Source organism: Cyphellophora attinorum, assembly GCF_001299255.1.
Source record: "Cyphellophora attinorum strain CBS 131958 chromosome Unknown Contig22, whole genome shotgun sequence".
In the NCBI taxonomy this organism is placed as follows: Eukaryota; Fungi; Ascomycota; class Eurotiomycetes; order Chaetothyriales; family Cyphellophoraceae; genus Cyphellophora; species Cyphellophora attinorum.
Genome location: NW_017253250.1, coordinates 251,225 through 269,608, shown reverse-complemented (window position 1 = coordinate 269,608; position 18,384 = coordinate 251,225). Strand labels below are relative to the sequence as shown.

Genomic DNA, 18,384 nt, shown 5'->3' with positions numbered 1-18,384 from the left:
TTCGTCGTGCAGAGAGCAAAAGACAGGTGCCTCTGATCCTGTGCTTCCGTCACTATAGGGAATTTGACCTTAGCGTCCGGACAGATATTGCAAACGAAGGAGGCCTCTCAGGTATATAGGTTCGCTGTGCTACCCAGCATGATGCTCGAGTCCATCATCGACGACCAGTGATTCTGCGAGCCAGACGTCTCCCAAACATTCAGCGCGGCCTTCTGTCGGCAACCATCCCAAACCTCTTCGACGTCGCCCGAGGGTCAGTGCTCCTTCTGGTAAGGGGATAATCGACCAGCTTCCAACGATCACTGGGTCGATCAATCGTATATATACGCGGTACATCCTCTTCCTCTGGCGCCACCACCACCGCTCACCCTCCACCAAGAAGCGCAAGATCAAGAAGGCGCCCGGCACCACTCACTACCCGTCCACGCCGTCGCGTGGCTCGTCAGCAAGCGCACGGTCTCGTTGGGCCAAGAGTAGACTGCAAAATCCCTCTCGGTGGTCATTCTACGCAGAACGGCTGCCACACCTGTGGCTGCCTCCACAGCACTTGCGACTACTGCAGACGAAATTCATTTGACCAGCCCTGTCCTGGGGAGCAAGAACCATAGTCCCACGGACTGCGTTCTCGTGTTCCTGCACGCGGGCTCACAAGGTCACGATCAGCACACTCGTTCTGTTGCTGCCGCCGAGACTGGAACGAGCGAGGATGTCAAGGCGCTTCACCAGCTATGCAGACGTTGCACGAAATCACACCAGCCAACAATCTTCTCTTCACCATGCGACCAGACCTCAACTACCATGGAGACGCTCACGGATAGTCTTGCGCCCCGGACCCTCATTCCCATACACTATCGATCGAGCTTGATCTCATCCTCGGCCGCGGTGTCTGCCGGATGGGCGCTGGATGATGGCAAGCTCTTGTACTATGATGCACGGGCTGCGAGCAGGGAATCGTCTAGTCTCTTTTCCTGTCAAGACCCAGTACGACCCACCAAGCCGTCGGCAATATATATGAATTTATGTACGAGAAAAGCTGGCGCTCAAGGTGCGTATTTCGACACAACGAGGCTGTTCGCTATGGGCCAGTTGGACGGGAGAACTGAGGCAGTAAAATGCTGCCTGCGGGCCTGCACTCTGAACCGCCTACATCGACGCATCTGGTCCCGATCCCAATCAAGGTCCTCCCAACAATGGACTTCAACGAATTCGCCCCAAAGATGAAGCACATCCACGCAACATCCTTGCTGCAGATCACCTGATCGGCTTGGAGTACACCGCTCGCCGACGAGGCGGCCGTCAGAATCTCACACATCACCGCAGCGGAACACATTAGCACTCAACAACCAAGTCCAACACAGGCTCTGCCATAGACACTTCAGGGAATAACAAATCCTAGAAATGTGTCGAACAAACAAAGATCGACTACATGTCCCGCCACCTTGGCTAAATTCTCGCCCGCATCCTCGCCCGCACCCTCCCCGACTCCCGCCTCAATACCGCCATCATGGTCAAACCTCGCCAACGCGGCCACAAGTTCTACTGCGGCCAAACCACCTTCAACTGGTCCTTGAGTCTCGCTATACGTAACAAGGGCTACCCGATATACGACAGATACGACTGGAATATGGGTATCTCAGGTCTTGTACAGGGCTTCGCGGCACTCATGCTGGTCAGCAAATTCTTTCGTGATCTTATTGCTGAGCACCTGAATCCGAGGGACAGCTGAGTCTACTTCACGGGCGAGTCTAGACTCGTGCATGAGTACAACGCTGCAAGCATGGCATTCGCAAACCAAGATTATACACGAATGACGGTAATCTCAACAAGGCTTAGACAACGATCCGGCTATTAATCTCCGAAGACATTTAAAGGGGCCTTGATCTCATGGACTCCCTTGATCACATAGCTACTCTCTTCGACTATCGAACCCTTGCCAATGAAGGAGTAGCCAGAGTAGCACCGTCTGTGTGACTGGCACAAACTTGGCTCCTATCAGTGGCAAGAGCAGCTTCGTCCACACGCTTGGCACAAATACCGAACCAGTGACTAGTGCCACACTCACTGAACAATAGTCTCAAAGGATGGGGACTAACACCGGCCAGACACGCAGACGGAACGACAAGCGAGCCAAGCCTCTCGATCCGGATCGGTAAGACACTCACACATCATTACCTCCACGCAATATATATATCATAGAGGCGCCAGAAGAGCTGAAAATCGTGCTCTGTCAACTACAGAACATTGACTTGGCCTCCCAAAATCGAAAGGTTCGGACAGCAGGTCTGGTCATCACAGCACCTCTTATCTCCGTTATCACCTCATCACTCCTATAACAATGCTCAACATGTCAGGCTTGTCCTTTGGCCATGACGAAAGCCATGACAAAGCTACCAAGATCTCACAACCCACCGATGATGATTGCAAAGGTCGTATCGGCTGTGTCTGCTGCAGAGAGGTCATTCTAGACGAAAGCGATAGAAAGCCGGTCCATGTGTATAAGCACAATTCTAGGCGCAAGGACTGCACAGATCTCTGGCCTGCAGCAACCTCGGCGGTCCCGAAGACATTGCTCTGAACGGCAGCTTCGTCTCATTCCTGGCAAAGAAGAAACTGATCGTGTCGCAACGCTACATGAGTGCCACTTCCATGCAATACCTACGAAATAACGTATCGAATGAGCGCTTGTACGAGAAGCAGCTGAACGGTGCGAGTATCTTGTTCAAACCAAAGAACAAGTATCAGTTCTTCTGGCGTGAGGGACGCCTGTTCATGCTCACGGTCGAGAAGTCGATGAGAATGGGCCCTGGCTCGATAAGCATGGAGGACAGCTAGTAAAGCTGGACGGGTCACTCGGGGAGTAGCATCAAGACGAAGTTACGCAGATCATGCGCACTTCCGCTGACAAGCCTTTCAAAGTACGGGTCGTGAAGTTGAAAGGAGGAATAGAGGTCCGATACATCCATGTCTGCGAGCCTTTAGCAAATATGAAGATGAGCTCGACGGCGGTCTTCTGCCAAAGGTAAAGGCAAGCGCAAGACACCAGCATCCGTCAAAGTCGAAGTCGAAGAGGATCATACGTCGGCAAAGAAGGTCAAGACTGATGGCGCCCTCGTCGTTGTCTGCAACAACTGCTGAGACTGAGAGGCACTGCCGTAAAGAGTCGGATGAGGAGGGTCAAACTCGAAGCCGCTCACTGGCGAACAGGAATAAAATTAATTACCAGAACGTCTTGTCTTTGTGTGGTGCTGTTGATGCAGGTGAACGTTGGAAGTTGCCGATACCAGCGAGTAGATTTGCAAGACTGCGAGTCTATGCTAATTCTGCGTCCACGGCTGATTGCTCGGGACATTTTCGTCTTTCGCTTTTCAAGACGTCAGCTCTGATACATGGCTTGCTCGTTTGGACCGGTGACTATAAAAGTAGTATTGCGACGAACCAGAGTCAGGACTTCTTCTCACGAGAAGCATTGTGAAGGTGTTATTGGGGCTCTTCGGATGGGCCTTGTTGTATTCGTGCCCCGGGACAGATAACCAAGTGCGTCGTGCAGTGGCTGCGAGTTCGAGCGCTATATCCGGAGATGCCAGCAGATCGGCTATTGACCACAGGTTGTGGGAACTTCGTGTGGACGCCAAACGTCTGGAGGCTCAAGTGAATACCGTGGATTCGGATCAAGTGTGTGGGGACAAGATGCGGCGTGGACCGCCGTGATAAGTCTTAGGATTTGGGAGCGAGTATATACGATTTTCCAGGCAGATCTGCGACCCAGGAAGACTCCGTGGATAGCACGGGCATCAAAGCACCTGTCTCGTCGATCTAGCCCAAAAAGATCTAAAAGTGCTCGACAATCATGCATGCCCATGACTTCTGGCAGGGTCTGTCGCCTGTACGGGTACGTTCCTAATGCAGCCAGGTACACTGCATGACTCATGGTCAGAGGCTCGTGCAGCTCGAGCAGTATCGAGCTAGACTGGTCGTCCTTCGAGTGGGGCCGCAGATGCCAGATGCGAGCTCGGGCAGGTGGCTGAACGCAGGGTACGCGAGCCACTCAGTTTGGGCACGGGATATTGTCCACGGATCGGGTCGTGGGTCCCAGCAGTGTGACCGAGCGGAGCGGGAAGAGGGGAACGGCATTGCTCTTGGGTGATCCGTCATTCTGGGTCTGTCGGTTGTGCGTATTGGTCATTCGAACATATTATTGCGAACAGTCACGGGAATGGCCCCAGTGTTCGAAGGCACGGCCGTCTGCGAAAGGCCTCGACGAATATTACCTCTGGGGTCGCATCGAAGAGACCGGGTCGAACGCCTTCTGCAAGTGCTAGTACACTGCACCAGCACAGGGTCGTTCTTGCCAAAGCATCCCGTTTCACGGGATACACAATTCGGAAGGCGTCCTTTCGAGACTCAGGCAACTGCATCCAATGACCACGCATATCTTCTCGAGGTCTCTTCCTCCCAATGCCAATTTCAATGCAGCAACATTCCCAGATCGTGACTTAGCCCAACCGTAGTCATTTTGTCAAGTCCTCCTTCCTAGCAGTGGACATTACTGGTACAATAAGGCTGCAGGTGCAACCACTGCATGTGCCCAGTAAGTACCTTATGGACACCAGAGCTAACGTCCCTTTTCGCATCACTCCAGAGGAAGAGCCCACTGATCTGGCGTGTGCAAGCGTAATCCAGTGCCATGCCTCCTCGGAGAAGGACAAAGCTGCCATCTGATGAGGCTTACGCTCCATTCCCTAGAAACAGCAAAGCAGAGCGAACGAAACCCACCTCTTGTGAACGCCGAATGTTGGCCGAGCCCACAGCTATGCCATGTTGCGCGCTTGGCTCAGACGCAAGTAAGTGATCACTTAGCATCGAGCAGGAGCCGCCGACGACACCCGTACAGAACGATCGAAAATGGTGTCGTCTACCTCTACCAGTACGGCTAAATGTTCTGGCGGTCTTTTCAAATGTTGCTGTGGAGAGGGCCCTGGGTACAACACAAAGGCTTGCAAGCGAAGCAGGCCCAGACCGAAGCCAAGTCTGGAGTCTCCGGGGAGCATGTGAGAAGCATTTCTCGGTAGAATAGAGCCGCCACGAAATCAGAGGCGGTTAAAGTATCGGAATCAGGCAAACCCGAGAGAACCCCGGACGGGGCGGCAGAAGGGTTCGGTCTAGATGGGCGGAATTACAGGTGAGAAGACCGCCGCTCTTTAGTGCCCCGTAAGGGGAATTAGACAGCGGAGCTTCGGGCGGTGCATGTGCTCGGAGCATGTAGGAGGGCGAGGAAGGCACTGCAAAGTTCAGGATCCTCAAGGTGAAGTGGAAAAGGCATCTGTTCTCGGTGCTCGGACCATCATTGCAATGGGAATTGTCCTAGCCAAGCAACCGTGAGCAACCGCAAGCATGTCCACATGGCCCCAAGGGTGGGTCAGCATCGATATGTGGTGCTGGCATATGGCCATCGTGCAGGCACGAAGCGGTGGTGGTTGATACAAAGCAGAGACTTAGGATCGGGGTTGTGTCGGCTGTAGGGTCGTCTTGTAGACGCGGTAAACCAATGCGAGTCAATTTGAGGTCCGCAGACAGCAGCAAATGGTCGAATCGCTTCCGACACGGGTAAGTGGGGCGTATGACCCGTCTCACGGACCGTTATGCACAACCAAGCATCGTTTCCACGTTCTCTGTGTGGCATCAGGAGAGGGGCACCCTGTTCATCGAAGAGGGGCAGCGAGGACGATGGATGTCATAGCTAGCAAGCAATTGGGTTGCTCACGGGAACATTCGCAAATTTGCATCGATATGATGGCCCAGAAGAAGAAGTATATAGCTGTCGTAGAGCCCAGTGATTTTGGTGTTTGAACACTGCATAGTTGCTGCACTCGATACAGCAAAGCCTGATACCATTGTCTAGCACAAGACATACCGACCCGTCCATTACCACGGCACAACTTTCAAGCACTCCCAAGAGGTTTCGAAAGACAAGAGCAAGGCACCACGTAAGTGGTGATACCAGCGTTCTCGTGAGCCATCGACGACGATATCGCACGGCCCGGAAACATCTCCCATATCGTTCAAGGTGAGCTCTCATTTCTTTCGTGAAACTTTTGGCTTTCAGGACCACCGACATCTTCCTTCGGAGGACGTATCCGATCGCGGCACTTCTGCAGTGATGTACTGGAAGGATGTGTTGCCCGCGGAGGAATTAGGGAACTCTGGGCGTTGACAACCCCTCACGACAAGCGAGCGAACGAGGACGATTCGAAGCCCCTCTCACTGAAGCCCCTCCAGTCCTGGGTGCCCCTCTTCCTGCGGAGGACGAACTGGTCGCGAATTTCTTTACCCCAAAACGAGCATACAACACGCGTCTTTCGTGGTTTCGGGCATGCGTTCGGCAAGAGTGTAAAGCCACGCTACCATGTCCTGCGGCTCTAACGGCAGACCGTTCACACGCTTTACCTTCCCGTGATCGTGCTCTAGGTCTACAGAGCATTTCGCGGTTGTTCATTCTGCCGGACTGTGATATTGAACCAGACCTGAAGCTAACATTGTGCCTAGTTCAGTGTACAGCAAGTGCTCCCCAAGCTGCCTCAGTAGCTGCTTCCAGTCCCTGCCATACCCCATTCTCCGCGCTCGCATACCCCTTCAGGCCAATTGAAATCATTCAAACTCAACTGCTACCGAAGCTATGAGGGAGCTTGTCGTCAGCATCATCATACACTACGAAGCGCGTGCTTCCCCTCCTGCACAGACATGTCATTCAGCTAAGCTTACCTACTCGGTCTGCACGAGACAATCGTTCCAGGAAGCTAACTAGCTTTCTACCCCAGCTCCCTTGTACCTGACGTACTAAAAGAAAGCTACCTTCCCATCGACCCGAATTTACACGTCGACTTCTTTTTCCGCAAATCACTTACCGACTCTCAACTCCCTTCATTTCTGGGTATTTTAGACAGTTGAGCTTTCAAAATGGTATTTGCTCGCTCCGCTACACGGTCACTGCACCGTCCCATCTCCTCCTTGCTTGCTGGTCAAGCTGCTGCCGCCCGCCGAACTGCTACACCCTCAGTCGCCGGCTTTGCCAAACGCACACTGACAGCTTCTGCTGCTCGACAGGGAAAAGTTCTGTTGGTTCTCTATGATGTGAGTATTCCGACCTGATCTGACCTCGCCGGGGCATGAGCATAGACTGATATGACCGTGACAGGGCCACGAGCACGCTCGCGACCAACCTCGTCTCCTAGGTACCACCGAGAATGAGCTGGGCCTGAGAAAATGGCTCGAGGATCAAGGTCACGAGCTCGTCACCACCTCCGACAAGGAGGGCGAGAACTCTAAATTTGACCAGGAACTCGTCGATGCTGAGGTCATCATCACCACACCGTGAGTACGACGGCAGCCACCGATTGGCACGTGCTAACAGCAATCTCAAGTTTCCATCCTGGTTACCTGACCGCTGAGCGCCTGGCAAAGGCAAAGAAGCTCAAGATTGCCGTCACCGCCGGTATTGGATCTGACCACGTCGACCTGAACGCCGCCAACAAGACCAACGGCGGTATCACCGTTGCCGAAGTCACTGGCTCAAACGTCGTCTCCGTCGCCGAACACGTCGTCATGACCATCTTGACCCTGGTCCGCAACTTCGTCCCAGCCCACGAGCAGATCGAGCGTGGCGACTGGAACGTCGCCGCTGTTGCCAAGAACGAGTACGATCTCGAGAACAAGGTTGTCGGTACCGTCGCTGTTGGCCGCATCGGTGAGCGTGTTCTCCGAAGACTCAAGCCCTTCGACTGCAAGGAGCTTCTGTACTTCGACTACCAGCCCCTCAAGCCGGAAATTGAGAAGGAGATTGGCTGCCGAAGAGTTGAGGATCTCGAGGAGATGTTGGCCCAGTGTGACATTGTTACCATCAACTGCCCGCTGCACGAGAAGACCCGTGGTCTGTTCAACAAGGAGCTGATCAGCAAGATGAAGAAGGGTACGTGCACCGCCTCCCCAACCCTTACCCTCACGCTAACACATGCTCTCAGGCGCATGGCTCGTCAACACCGCCCGTGGCGCCATTGTCGTCAAGGAAGACGTCGCCGAAGCACTCAAGTCTGGCCAGCTCAACGGCTACGGTGGTGATGTGTGGTTCCCGCAACCCGCACCCAAGGAGCACCCACTCCGAACTGCCAAGAACCCATGGGGTGGCGGCAATGCCATGGTTCCCCACATGTCCGGTACCTCGATCGATGCCCAGGAACGGTACGCGGCTGGCACCAAGGCTATCCTGACCAGCTACTTCTCCGGCAAGCATGATTACAGACCCGAGGACCTCATCGTAAAGGCGCGTTTGGCCCCTATCACGTTCAAGTGCATAACTGACTCCTGCTATAGGATGGCGATTATGCCACAAAGGCCTATGGGCAAAGAAACCCTGTAAACAAGAAGTAGAGGTCTGGGAAGACTTGGGAAGGACCTTGAGAGGAAGGACGATGAGTTAACGACAATGCTTTGATGCACCTCATTAGTCCTCAACAAGTACATACCTGATGGGCGGCGCACCGCCAACAGCAGCACGAGTGGCGTCAATGGGCATTGATCATCACAAAACAGTCATGGCAATACCGCGTTTGTGACGCGTTCGTGAGCTCGAGACACGCGTACTTCTGACACTTTTTCGCTACTGCGCAGTGATCGCAGGCGGCTCCTACAATCCTGCGGCACCGAGCATGTGAGAATCTCGCAGGGCGCATGTAGACATCCGATATCCGTGAGCTGCCCGAAGATCGCAACGGGATGGCCTTCATGCGTTCCGATGGGCTTCATCGAGACGCGCTGAGAATTGCACGAAAGAGGAAATAGAAGAATAAGGACAAATTTCGGCGGGACTGTCGGGAGTTTTTGGGCGTGCTTGCTGGGGCAGTGGCGCTAGGATGATTGTGGTGCTGTTTTGCGGATGCGTCACGTGGATAGTTCATGACAGGGCTTGGGAAAAGGGGCGAGCTCATGGCCTCAAGTTTGTCCGTCCTGCTTTCCTTATTGCCCTTCTTCGATTGCAATCGAGACTGCCCTTGACCCGTTCGTAGATGACCATCGACAAGAGGCGCCTCGAGACTTGCTAGCCGAGTAAGGTTTTGTCAACAACTCGTTGTAGCCGGACGGCAGAAGGACGCCACCCCTCCGATGCATATCTCTGCTGATTTGGTGTGGGATTCTAGGCACTGATATGCCACTGATTTGCTGTCACACAATCGTTGTCATTACTGCGTTATTCATTGCAGCAGTGAAGAATGAGCTCAAGGTACCTGAAGATGGGAGGGCTGTACGGACAGTAACTACCGTAAGTCGCACACGGACTGTACCAGAAATAGCTATCGATTGAAGCTGTACGCTGGCGCTCCAAAGGAAAGGCCGGTGCTGTCCGTAATCTGCACTCCTATTCAGCGTTCTCGTACGGACGCAGCTACACGTGTAGGCAGGGCGTTCTTGCGGCAGGACTGTGGGTGCATGACGTCGCAATACCTACGAGGCCATGAACAACCGAGGGACAGCGGCACGCTTCACAAGATCGAATGGGATGCGTTGAGTGTCGAGGTCCAACAAATGGACAAGGTACAGTCATGGCAAAGGCTGAAGTCAAGCTAAGTTTCGTATCAGGGAAGAAGAAATGGCAAACACTCACTACTAAAGACGACCTCACAGATTGTTTTCGAGGCAGACTCGTTGCCGATGCTCACTTGATCTGCGACTTCGCTTGATTTCAACGTGATCATCGCATTACCCGCCATCGGTGTTTTGTGCCACATCTACTTCGGCAATCTTCGACAATATCGAGAGGTAGAACTCATCTACAGCGACCTTGGGAAGCGTCGGCAATTGACTGAAGTCGATGCTGTCGCACAATGACTACGGATACCAGTCATAGTGGCTCGGGAGATGGAGAGCAGCGACAACCGGCTGCAGAACGAAACGCTGCGTATGTGCCTCGCTTCAGGCGCATGGACAAGACTGGAAGACCAGTCAACATTGACGATACAATGGTCACGGTGTACTACGACAGTCCTAGATCTCGTGCAGGCAGATCCAGCGTATGGGTGTCGAAGAAGTTGCTCATAGCCGAGAGCGCATATTTCAGAGCAATGCTTGAGGGTTCATTCAAGGTCCGCAATCCCATTAGAGTCGACTTGCACTGCTCACATTCTCCAGGAGTCGATTACCGGTGTCATCCACCTCCACGAGGATAGCGTGCAAGCAGCAAATTATGCTCTTCGATCCATCGCAACAGGTGATCCAAAGTCCTATCTTCGAGCAGTAGCTCAGAATAACGATCGAACCTTTACTTCGATTGAAGCCGCCCAGGACTTGTATACTTTCACCGACAAGTACGGAATGACGTCCCTCCATGAGTTCATCGTCGACGAGATGCTACCAGGGGTTTGGGCTCGGGTATGGGTTGGTGAAGAACGCACCATGAATTCTGTGCTCCGCTGTCGACTCACCGCAGCTGATTTCAAGCGCGATCACTACGACCACTTCACCCAGTACTTCTCCGAGTTTCCCAAGGACCTATGGACACTCTGCGTTGCAGCTCTTCTGCACTATCAGCGAACGGAACCGGAGAGTGGTCTCTTGCGTCGAATCATTCATGCGATCCAGAGATGGTTTGCCATGTAGAAAAAGAGCTTGGCAAGAGATTTCTGGTCGGCGAGGACAAGGTGGAAGAGCTCGAGGAACGCACTCAGCAAATCTCAAAGGGTAGATGAGGAAGGTACCTATGGTCTAGATACAAAGAGGCTGCGTGCTGCCCTGCGGGCCTGAGACAAAAATCCGCCTCCGCTCCAAAAACATCTTGGGTAGCGCTTGCAGCTTCGAGAGGCCAACAGTATGGAGCGTCCATGGCATGAGGGGAATTCGATGGCAATACTCGCACCGAGAGTGTATCTAACATCAAGTGCGCAAAGTCTTGCCTAATTTTATCTACCTTATTCCAGCATCATTCACAACCCATTATGTTCATCTCGCATACCACACTCGCCAATATCCGCGCCAGCGATCCAAGAAAGCAGCCCGGAAATCAGAATGTCTCGGCTGACTCTCAAATTTCGCGAATATGTGAGCGAAGATCCCAACGGTGAGGAGAAGCGATCATTCGACATCTTCGAGACTTATCTTCAACCAAAATCGGATCTCTCAACCGTCGATGCTTCAGTAAAGCTCCGAGGTGTCTTTACGTCTTCGGGCAAGCGCTTTGGCGACAAGTTTCATCATGAGATCCTGGCTCACTTCATCGAAGATCTCGCTCGGCAGGTTCCGGCTGAAAATCCTTCTCAAGATCGGCTCGTCTCATTGTTCAAGGCGCTTCAAGCAGGTGATGTAAACACATACGTTCTCGGTGGTCTGAAACGTTTCAATTGACTGTCAATAGTCTGGCGCGGCCCGCTGGTCAGCCGGAGAATTCGAAGAAGGTCTCAATGCAAAATTACAGAGTACGTGTCTCCACAGCCCTTGGACATCAATGCTGACGGGAGTCTCTAGTGGATTCCAGTGTGGACGAAGATCATGATGAAGAGTCTCGAGACCCCGAATTCATCAACTGGATCGCGTTCGTCGCCCGCCTATGCGAAGCAGGTATTATCAACTGCACCGGGATCGCCATCGAAGCTCAGGCGGATGGCTTAGAGATCGCTTTCGAGGACGGCTCACTCATCTACGGCCTAGGCACTGACATGCGTATTCAACGAGCTGCTATGTGGGTCATTCACAGCCCAAAATTGCTATGGAAAGGCATTGTGCACACCCCTGAATCATCACAAGAGAAGCCAGAGGGCATGCATTACTGGCCGATCAGGAATGGCGCGTTCTATCACGGTGCGAGTACTGGGTTGGAGAGATGGAGGTTCTGGAAATCCAGGTTCGAGGAGGCTATGGTGCTAGAGGAATTGACGCCGCAGACGAAAGCGGCCGCGGCGAGGGCTGCTCTGGCGATGGAGAGACAAGAAGGCAAGGGAATGATCGTGGGCGCTCTAGTCAAGCCAGACTGTAATACAATGTAGACGGACACGGGCGCAAGGACTTGATCGGTATGTCAGCAAACAAGCTATGGGTATGAGTATTGATGGGATGTCACTGGCGTTGTGAGGGCAGTCCTGGGAACGGCTGACGACTTGGTCATCCACAACTGAAGGACTCCAGGACTGGATTCTGTCAACGACGCAACCACTTTGTCGCGTTGAAGTTGAAGCATACCTCAGATAATGATGGGAGATAGGAAGTTCTTGAAATGCGAAGATCACCACGCATTCCACGGATGCCTTCTGCTCCACTTTGATCTTGGCGGTTGCCTTCTTTCCCAGGCATTCTATAGAACCATCTATGGTCGGGCCAGTATCTGATGGACCAACACAGACCTCAAGGAATAGGCGCTAATTGAAATTCAGTTTGCTTCCAACACAGACCATATCTTTGTCTCTTTGTAGCGTAATGGGCTTGATGGCGGGTATATCTTTGGCAGTCTCTTCCACAACTACAAATATACCTCATAGGTAATCCTTACTTTGCTACCACCCAGCGGTGCTCGGCCTTCGATAGTCAGACACAGATTGAGCTGCCAAGACTTTCCATCGCTATTGCATCGTGTCTGCCGCTGACGCGTCTCGCGCAGCGAGCGAAATGGCGTCGTACTTGATGTTTCCACTGATCAATAGCAGTGACGAAGCCCCCAATGGCGATGAGTTCGTCAACATTACCGTCATCCCCGATCATGGCGATCAGAAAAGCTACAGAGTCCTCAAGTCTGCCTTGATGAGGGAAAGCGAGTGGGCTCGTGCCAAGTTCGCACGCTGGTCGGTACGTATGCCAGGAGGACGCTGTCGCAAATATCTGACGATCAGCAGAGCACCGATCCTCTCTTAGAGAGCACTTTGGAGGTAGCAGACTTTGTCTTCACGGAGATCATGGAACATCCCAACGACTGTGATTGGGTGGGTCGAGCACCACGGATTTGGACGTCCTTCGACTCGCACCACAAAGCTAGCATCAAAGCCTGCCTGAAGTCTGTGTTGGACACGCTGGACTTTGCTCAGGCCCGTGGCTTCCACAGATTAGAGGAGGCGTGCTTGGACTCGGCCGCTTTCGTCATTCGTCGGCCCACTGTTTGGAGGAGAAGAGATGATCGTCGATTGAGCCAACGCGGCTTCATGCGAGGCTTCTTCGACAACATATCTCAACCCGGCGGCTATCCTCGCCAGATCTTTGACCTGTACGGCGATGCTGTGATCCATTATCTCCAGGAAGATGGTAATACAGAATTGCTGTTGGAGCCACTCACGAATCATCCGGAGCTGGCCCAATTCGTCAGAAGCCGTCTTGCGAACGCCTACGCAAGCCAGTTCCAGTGGATTGTAAGGAAGCAGAAATGGTTGGATGGCGTGCGCAAGGCAATGGAGAACGCTGAAGACATCGTCGATGAGGTCCGGCACTATATCTACAGGCACACTGATACGGACGACTTGGATAGTGAATGAAGACTTCTCGGTGCGGACGTAGCATAAGAGCAACGACCTCGCCCATGTAACTTGTGGAAGAGACTAGGTATGCCTCTTGAATTGAAATTGCGGAAGTGAGCGCGTGTCGGACACAGTCAGATTGGCGGAAGAGTTCGATGTCCTGGGATCGACTGATCTTTGTCGGAGGAAGCAGCGATGTCGCTACGTCGACTGTGTCTTATGGACCGATCGTTCGCAGTTGGGCTGAGCAGGCCTTCGGCTGGCAAGACATTATCAGCAAAGAGACAATACGCTCAGATAGTTACTCTTAGCTGCAACCTCGCTTACAGTTCAATGCGGTCCTCTCAGCACTGGTGTCGGTCACAGCTCTCACAGACTGGTACTTGCCTCCGTCGCGCATATGGCATCATCGATGCTTCGACCTTGAAGAGGAATCTTGCCTGACAGGATCGACACTCGCCAACAGAGCAACACAAAATTCACTGGCCCTTTCAAAATCGTCCCGGGCCATTTCCTCTCCTTACCTTCAGGTGAACCCTTGAACTCGCCGCCTCATCAAATGAAGGTGTTCACAGTCTCTCATGCTCTTTGCTACCCGAAAATTTGGCAACAGTGCACGAGTGGCTTGATAGTCTCAATGGACTACTTAAGTCGCTCGTGCCCCGCCCATTTCGCGATTGCACTGCAACTTGAACATCGGCCAAGAATTTGACTGTCTTCAACCACTATCGACAGTGTGAATTCGCAAGGCTGAAAATCAATCAGCGCTTTCGCGCTTCTGGTAGAAAGGTCTCGCTGTGGCGGCCTCGTCTCCCGATGATGTTGCTCGGTAAGTTCAAGTCGCAAAGGCGCAGGAAGTAGTGTTCAAGCTGACTGATCTCACGCAGTGCGACAGACCAGTTGAGCTTGAGCGACATCGTGACACCCAAGGTAGCGTCTGGCCAGCAAGCAGTCAGTCATGGCGAAGCGTCTGAGGAGACTTCGGTGCAGGTGAACCAAGCGACGGTCGAGAAGTCGAGCAAAGATGATGAAGCGTCCAGTGCGGCCAGTGGGGAGTACGTCACCATCGTCAACAAAGACACCAACCAGTCATGGCGCATCCTCAAGTCTATAGCCGTTCGTCAAAGCGAACACTTTGATACAGCGCTTTCGCCCAAATGGCAGGTTCGTTGGCCCACATCGTTCGACTGGCGACGATTAGCTGACGCTCTCAGGAATCGCATCCTGGTGAAATCCATCTTGCTGGCGATGACAGTCAGGCTCTAGCATTGGTCATGGCCTTCTTGCCAAAGCTGACTCTCACGCACCCACCTCACCACCTCGACCATCAGATCACCTTCTACCGGCTCCTCGCTGACTCCGCCGACGAGCACTCATCCAACATGTTTGAGCTGCTATTGGAGGTCTTTGCTGTGGCCCACCTGTACACCATGAACTTCATTCTCTACGACATCGTCGATGACTTCTTGTGCAGTGCTGTCTCCCACTACATTGCGCCTGATGATGATCGCGACCACCTTGGCCCCTGGGTTCGGATTCCGGGTGCACCCCCGCTTTGGGGTCCCAAGGAGTTCATCGAGTACTACATCAAACCCGTCGTCGAGGTCATGGAGAATAACTATCCCATCGAGCTGTGCGCTGTCGTCAGAGTCGCAGTGAGACTGTTCATGACCGAATCCAGCAAGTCGGGAGAGATCACTACGTTGTTCAAAGCGCTGCAAGAGTACCCGGCCTTGGCGTGCAACATCAACGAGTATCTCTGCACGCTGTGGAAGGTTGAGCATAAGAAAGTGCTCCAGCTGGAAGACAAGCTGGAAGAGAAAGAAGCCGAGTTGGAACACACTAGAAGCTACGGCAGAGGCCCCTACGGAAACCACGGTGGTTCCAATGGTCCACTGGACCGTTGGTGGTAATCCAACATTGCCCATCAGGACGAACATGGCATGGCGTTGACCATGTTGCACGGTCGCAAGACTTTCGACATCACTGGCCTGGTCTGCCCAAGTCCGTGAGCACTCCTGAAGTCTCAGCTGGGGTGTAGTCGATTTGTGTTGAGGCGAACTGTGGTATCATGAGGGTCGGACATGGAAATCAGACACAGGCTACCGGAAGTGGGTCGCGCTCAGCGATGTTTGGTGAATCACCATGACGTTTGTTGAGAGGGCTCAAGAGCGATTACGAGTCTGCCAGAATGAGGTGCATTGTCAACGAAGGTGACACCCAAAGACGTGCGAATGTGCATCGTCGAGTATCGTCCTGATCGTCAAAGATGCTAGCCAGCGATATTCTAGACCTGGCATCCTGCGCAGATGTTTCTCGTGGCTCTGACGATAGTTTGTAAGCAGGCGGGAGGCCTCTCTTCCCTTAGAATAGCCAATCCAGACGAAATTCCAGATTCGCATTCACTGACACGTAAAGACGCCCTCCTGCGCGTGAGTGCCTTCCTGTAAGACTTTGCGCTCCTTCACTTGCAGAAGTAGCTCCACTTACAAACCAACGCTTGCTTTTTCTCCAGACATTTTCGCTGCAGTTTGCTTGCGTATCTTTCTCCATAGTCAGTCTTCCATTTCACCGGTCCAGCGATGGCGCAGAAGTTGGACGGACCAGTCGAGATGTATGTTGTGATATTCAACGAGGACAAGCATCAGTCTAACAACGTGATAGACCTCCTGTGGCGATGCCTCAAGCCCAAGCTACGCAAGACGACCATGCAACCGCTGAAAAGGATAAGGGATTTGTCACTGTGATCGACTCACAAAATGTGAGCCATCGCATCCTGAAGTCGACCCTCGTAAAAGACAGCGGCTTCTTCCGCCGCATGTTCCAGCATGATTTCCAGGTGGGACCATTTGCAAATGTGCCACACATTCCACAGGCTAATGCATTGTAGGAGTCGCAGCTCGCAGAGGTCCGTCTACACGATGACGGTAAAGAGTTTGGTGGCATGCTTGACCTTCTCTCGTTTTTCGGTGGCAGATCTGTGTATGAGGTCGTATGGGCTCAACACCGCTCTCTTGAGGAACGCCGTTACAAGTGCTACCACGAGTCGGGGGACTACCTGGACCGCGTCCTTGAATTGTACCTTGCGGCCGATAAGTACGACATGCAATCCCTCCGTCAACTATGCACCGAAAAGCTCTTCATCATGGCCTTCGGTATGGTGGGTGTATCGACATGGAGTTCGGTCCCACGCCAGACTAAACATCTCAACACTATATGCGACCACTCCGGCGAATATCCTCGAGATCTTTGGGATGCATACTGTTTTGGTGTCATGTTCTGTTTCGAGAAGCGAGGCAACGCGGACGGTCTGGTTGATGCGCTCGAGGGCAACCCGAAGCTGTCTGTATACCTTAACAAGAAGCTGGTGGAGGCACTGAGTGGCGCGGGATCGCTGAGGGACAAGCTCATCAAGGAGATGAAGGACCGAGACATTCCTTTCAGGGACAGATGTTGTGCATGAGGACTTGACTGAGGGCTAGGCAACGTCCAGGTCATGCGAAGCTCCAGCTACAGACCGTGCGACCGTACCAAGGTCTGAGGTAGTCGGCGAAGCCGTGTAGCCAGCAAAAAGCCCTTCACGATGGCCTGAAGCAGATCAGGTGCTAAGAGGTCGCCATCAAAGAAAACTCTTGGCGTTGTTGCCTTGCAAGCTTCTTCACTTGAAATTTGCGCTTTGAAACTTGTAGCTGCACTCCGATCCATTGTTTTATCGCTGCCACCCGCTCGTTGTGCATATCGTCGACAGCTTGTGAGCAGCATCCCTTCTTTTTGATCGCGCCGCTTCGGACAACCGATGAGACTGTGGACGATTTCCGCACGCAGCTATGTCTGACTCCACCGCCGTTGCGGCTTTGGCGCAAGGCCTTTCGGCCACCCGAACGACCAGTCTCGCCGACAACATTCCCTTCTCCCAGGGCCCCGATGAAGGTGAGGAGACCATCGCAGTCTACAACACAGACACGAGTATCTCGCGGCTTTACTACATATCAAAGTCAGTACTCATTGCCGAGAGCGACTATTTCAAGGCAATGTTTCGTAATCCTTGCAAGGTATGTCGAAAGGAAGACCTCTCATTTGAACGGTGCCATCTGACCGCACACAGGAAACCATGTCGAGCAAGGTCGAGCTGGAAGGCGACGGCGACACAATGAATCTGGTGCTCTACTACCTCCGTGGTCCTCGTGGTTCCAAGCTTCAGGATCGCCTAGGGGCTTGGTGGGATCGCGAACACTATGGTTTCTTCGAGGTCGAGGACCCGTGGCAAATCGGGGATGAAGACAATTGGGATGACCAGAGGCAGGATATGCGACTGCTGAACGAACTGATCGATCTCTATGTCATTGCCGACAAATACTTGATGGACGGCCTTCGCAAGATTTGCACCGAGGAGTTCTTCCCGAGATTCCTAATGATCTTGTTGAATACTCATGGAGACAAGCGGGCCAGAGCACAATACCACGAACAGGGCTTTTTGAAGAAGTTCTTTCGGGTCGTCTGCGATCGTTTAGGCGACTTCCCAGAAGACCTCTTCGACTTGTATAAGACGGTCTTGCTTCTGAACATCCGCGCCGGACAAGACGCCGAGGCTATGTTCGTGGCGGCCGCTGAGTACCCAGAGCTACGCCAATACGTCGCGAAACTCGCCAGAGCCGCTATGAAGGCCATCGAGAGAGAGTTCTGGCGTATTCAGAGCGAGCTGGAGTCGAACATGCAGGAATGCGATAATCTGCGGATTGGTCTCTGGCTTCTCGAGGATGAGGACGATGCAAACATCTGCGAAAAGTCGGAACCCTTCTCCTCAGGCGTGTTGAACCTTCGTCGGGCAATTGATCGTTGTGGCCTCCCTCCAAAGACTACAGATGATGGCAACGAGGAATAGAAGGGGTCTGATCTCCGTCAATGGCGC

General features: G+C 53.0%; 8 protein-coding genes across 8 annotated transcripts; all 8 read left to right on the top strand.

Annotated features, from left to right (window-relative positions):
* Positions 1-2,344: 2,344 nt before the first annotated feature.
* On the top strand, positions 2,345-2,832 carry AB675_172 (uncharacterized protein; the record flags this gene model as incomplete). Its single annotated transcript, XM_018141641.1, has 2 exons — positions 2,345-2,493; positions 2,544-2,832. The coding sequence occupies 2 exons, from the start codon at positions 2,345-2,347 to the stop codon at positions 2,830-2,832; spliced, it is 438 nt and encodes a 145-aa protein (XP_017997639.1).
* Positions 2,833-6,954: 4,122 nt separating this feature from the next.
* On the top strand, positions 6,955-8,421 carry AB675_171 (putative formate dehydrogenase; the record flags this gene model as incomplete). Its single annotated transcript, XM_018141630.1, has 5 exons — positions 6,955-7,128; positions 7,193-7,368; positions 7,419-7,963; positions 8,016-8,308; positions 8,365-8,421. 5 exons carry the CDS (start codon positions 6,955-6,957, stop codon positions 8,419-8,421), a joined length of 1,245 nt encoding a protein of 414 aa, XP_017997660.1.
* Positions 8,422-9,872: 1,451 nt separating this feature from the next.
* AB675_170 (uncharacterized protein) lies at positions 9,873-10,644 on the top strand (the record flags this gene model as incomplete). The annotated part of the gene is made up of 2 exons (XM_018141619.1): positions 9,873-10,130; positions 10,177-10,644. 2 exons carry the CDS (start codon positions 9,873-9,875, stop codon positions 10,642-10,644), a joined length of 726 nt encoding a protein of 241 aa, XP_017997759.1.
* A 405-nt stretch (positions 10,645-11,049) lies between these two features.
* Positions 11,050-12,023, top strand: AB675_169 (uncharacterized protein; the record flags this gene model as incomplete). The annotated part of the gene is made up of 3 exons (XM_018141607.1): positions 11,050-11,343; positions 11,396-11,456; positions 11,506-12,023. The coding sequence occupies 3 exons, from the start codon at positions 11,050-11,052 to the stop codon at positions 12,021-12,023; spliced, it is 873 nt and encodes a 290-aa protein (XP_017997747.1).
* A 616-nt stretch (positions 12,024-12,639) lies between these two features.
* Positions 12,640-13,493, top strand: AB675_168 (uncharacterized protein; the record flags this gene model as incomplete). Its single annotated transcript, XM_018141596.1, has 2 exons — positions 12,640-12,816; positions 12,864-13,493. The coding sequence occupies 2 exons, from the start codon at positions 12,640-12,642 to the stop codon at positions 13,491-13,493; spliced, it is 807 nt and encodes a 268-aa protein (XP_017997721.1).
* Positions 13,494-14,294: 801 nt separating this feature from the next.
* On the top strand, positions 14,295-15,388 carry AB675_167 (uncharacterized protein; the record flags this gene model as incomplete). The annotated part of the gene is made up of 3 exons (XM_018141586.1): positions 14,295-14,304; positions 14,371-14,639; positions 14,690-15,388. The coding sequence occupies 3 exons, from the start codon at positions 14,295-14,297 to the stop codon at positions 15,386-15,388; spliced, it is 978 nt and encodes a 325-aa protein (XP_017997628.1).
* A 669-nt stretch (positions 15,389-16,057) lies between these two features.
* AB675_166 (uncharacterized protein) lies at positions 16,058-16,938 on the top strand (the record flags this gene model as incomplete). Its single annotated transcript, XM_018141575.1, has 3 exons — positions 16,058-16,089; positions 16,140-16,314; positions 16,366-16,938. 3 exons carry the CDS (start codon positions 16,058-16,060, stop codon positions 16,936-16,938), a joined length of 780 nt encoding a protein of 259 aa, XP_017997767.1.
* A 364-nt stretch (positions 16,939-17,302) lies between these two features.
* AB675_165 (uncharacterized protein) lies at positions 17,303-18,357 on the top strand (the record flags this gene model as incomplete). Its single annotated transcript, XM_018141564.1, has 2 exons — positions 17,303-17,527; positions 17,581-18,357. The coding sequence occupies 2 exons, from the start codon at positions 17,303-17,305 to the stop codon at positions 18,355-18,357; spliced, it is 1,002 nt and encodes a 333-aa protein (XP_017997750.1).
* Positions 18,358-18,384: the final 27 nt, after the last annotated feature.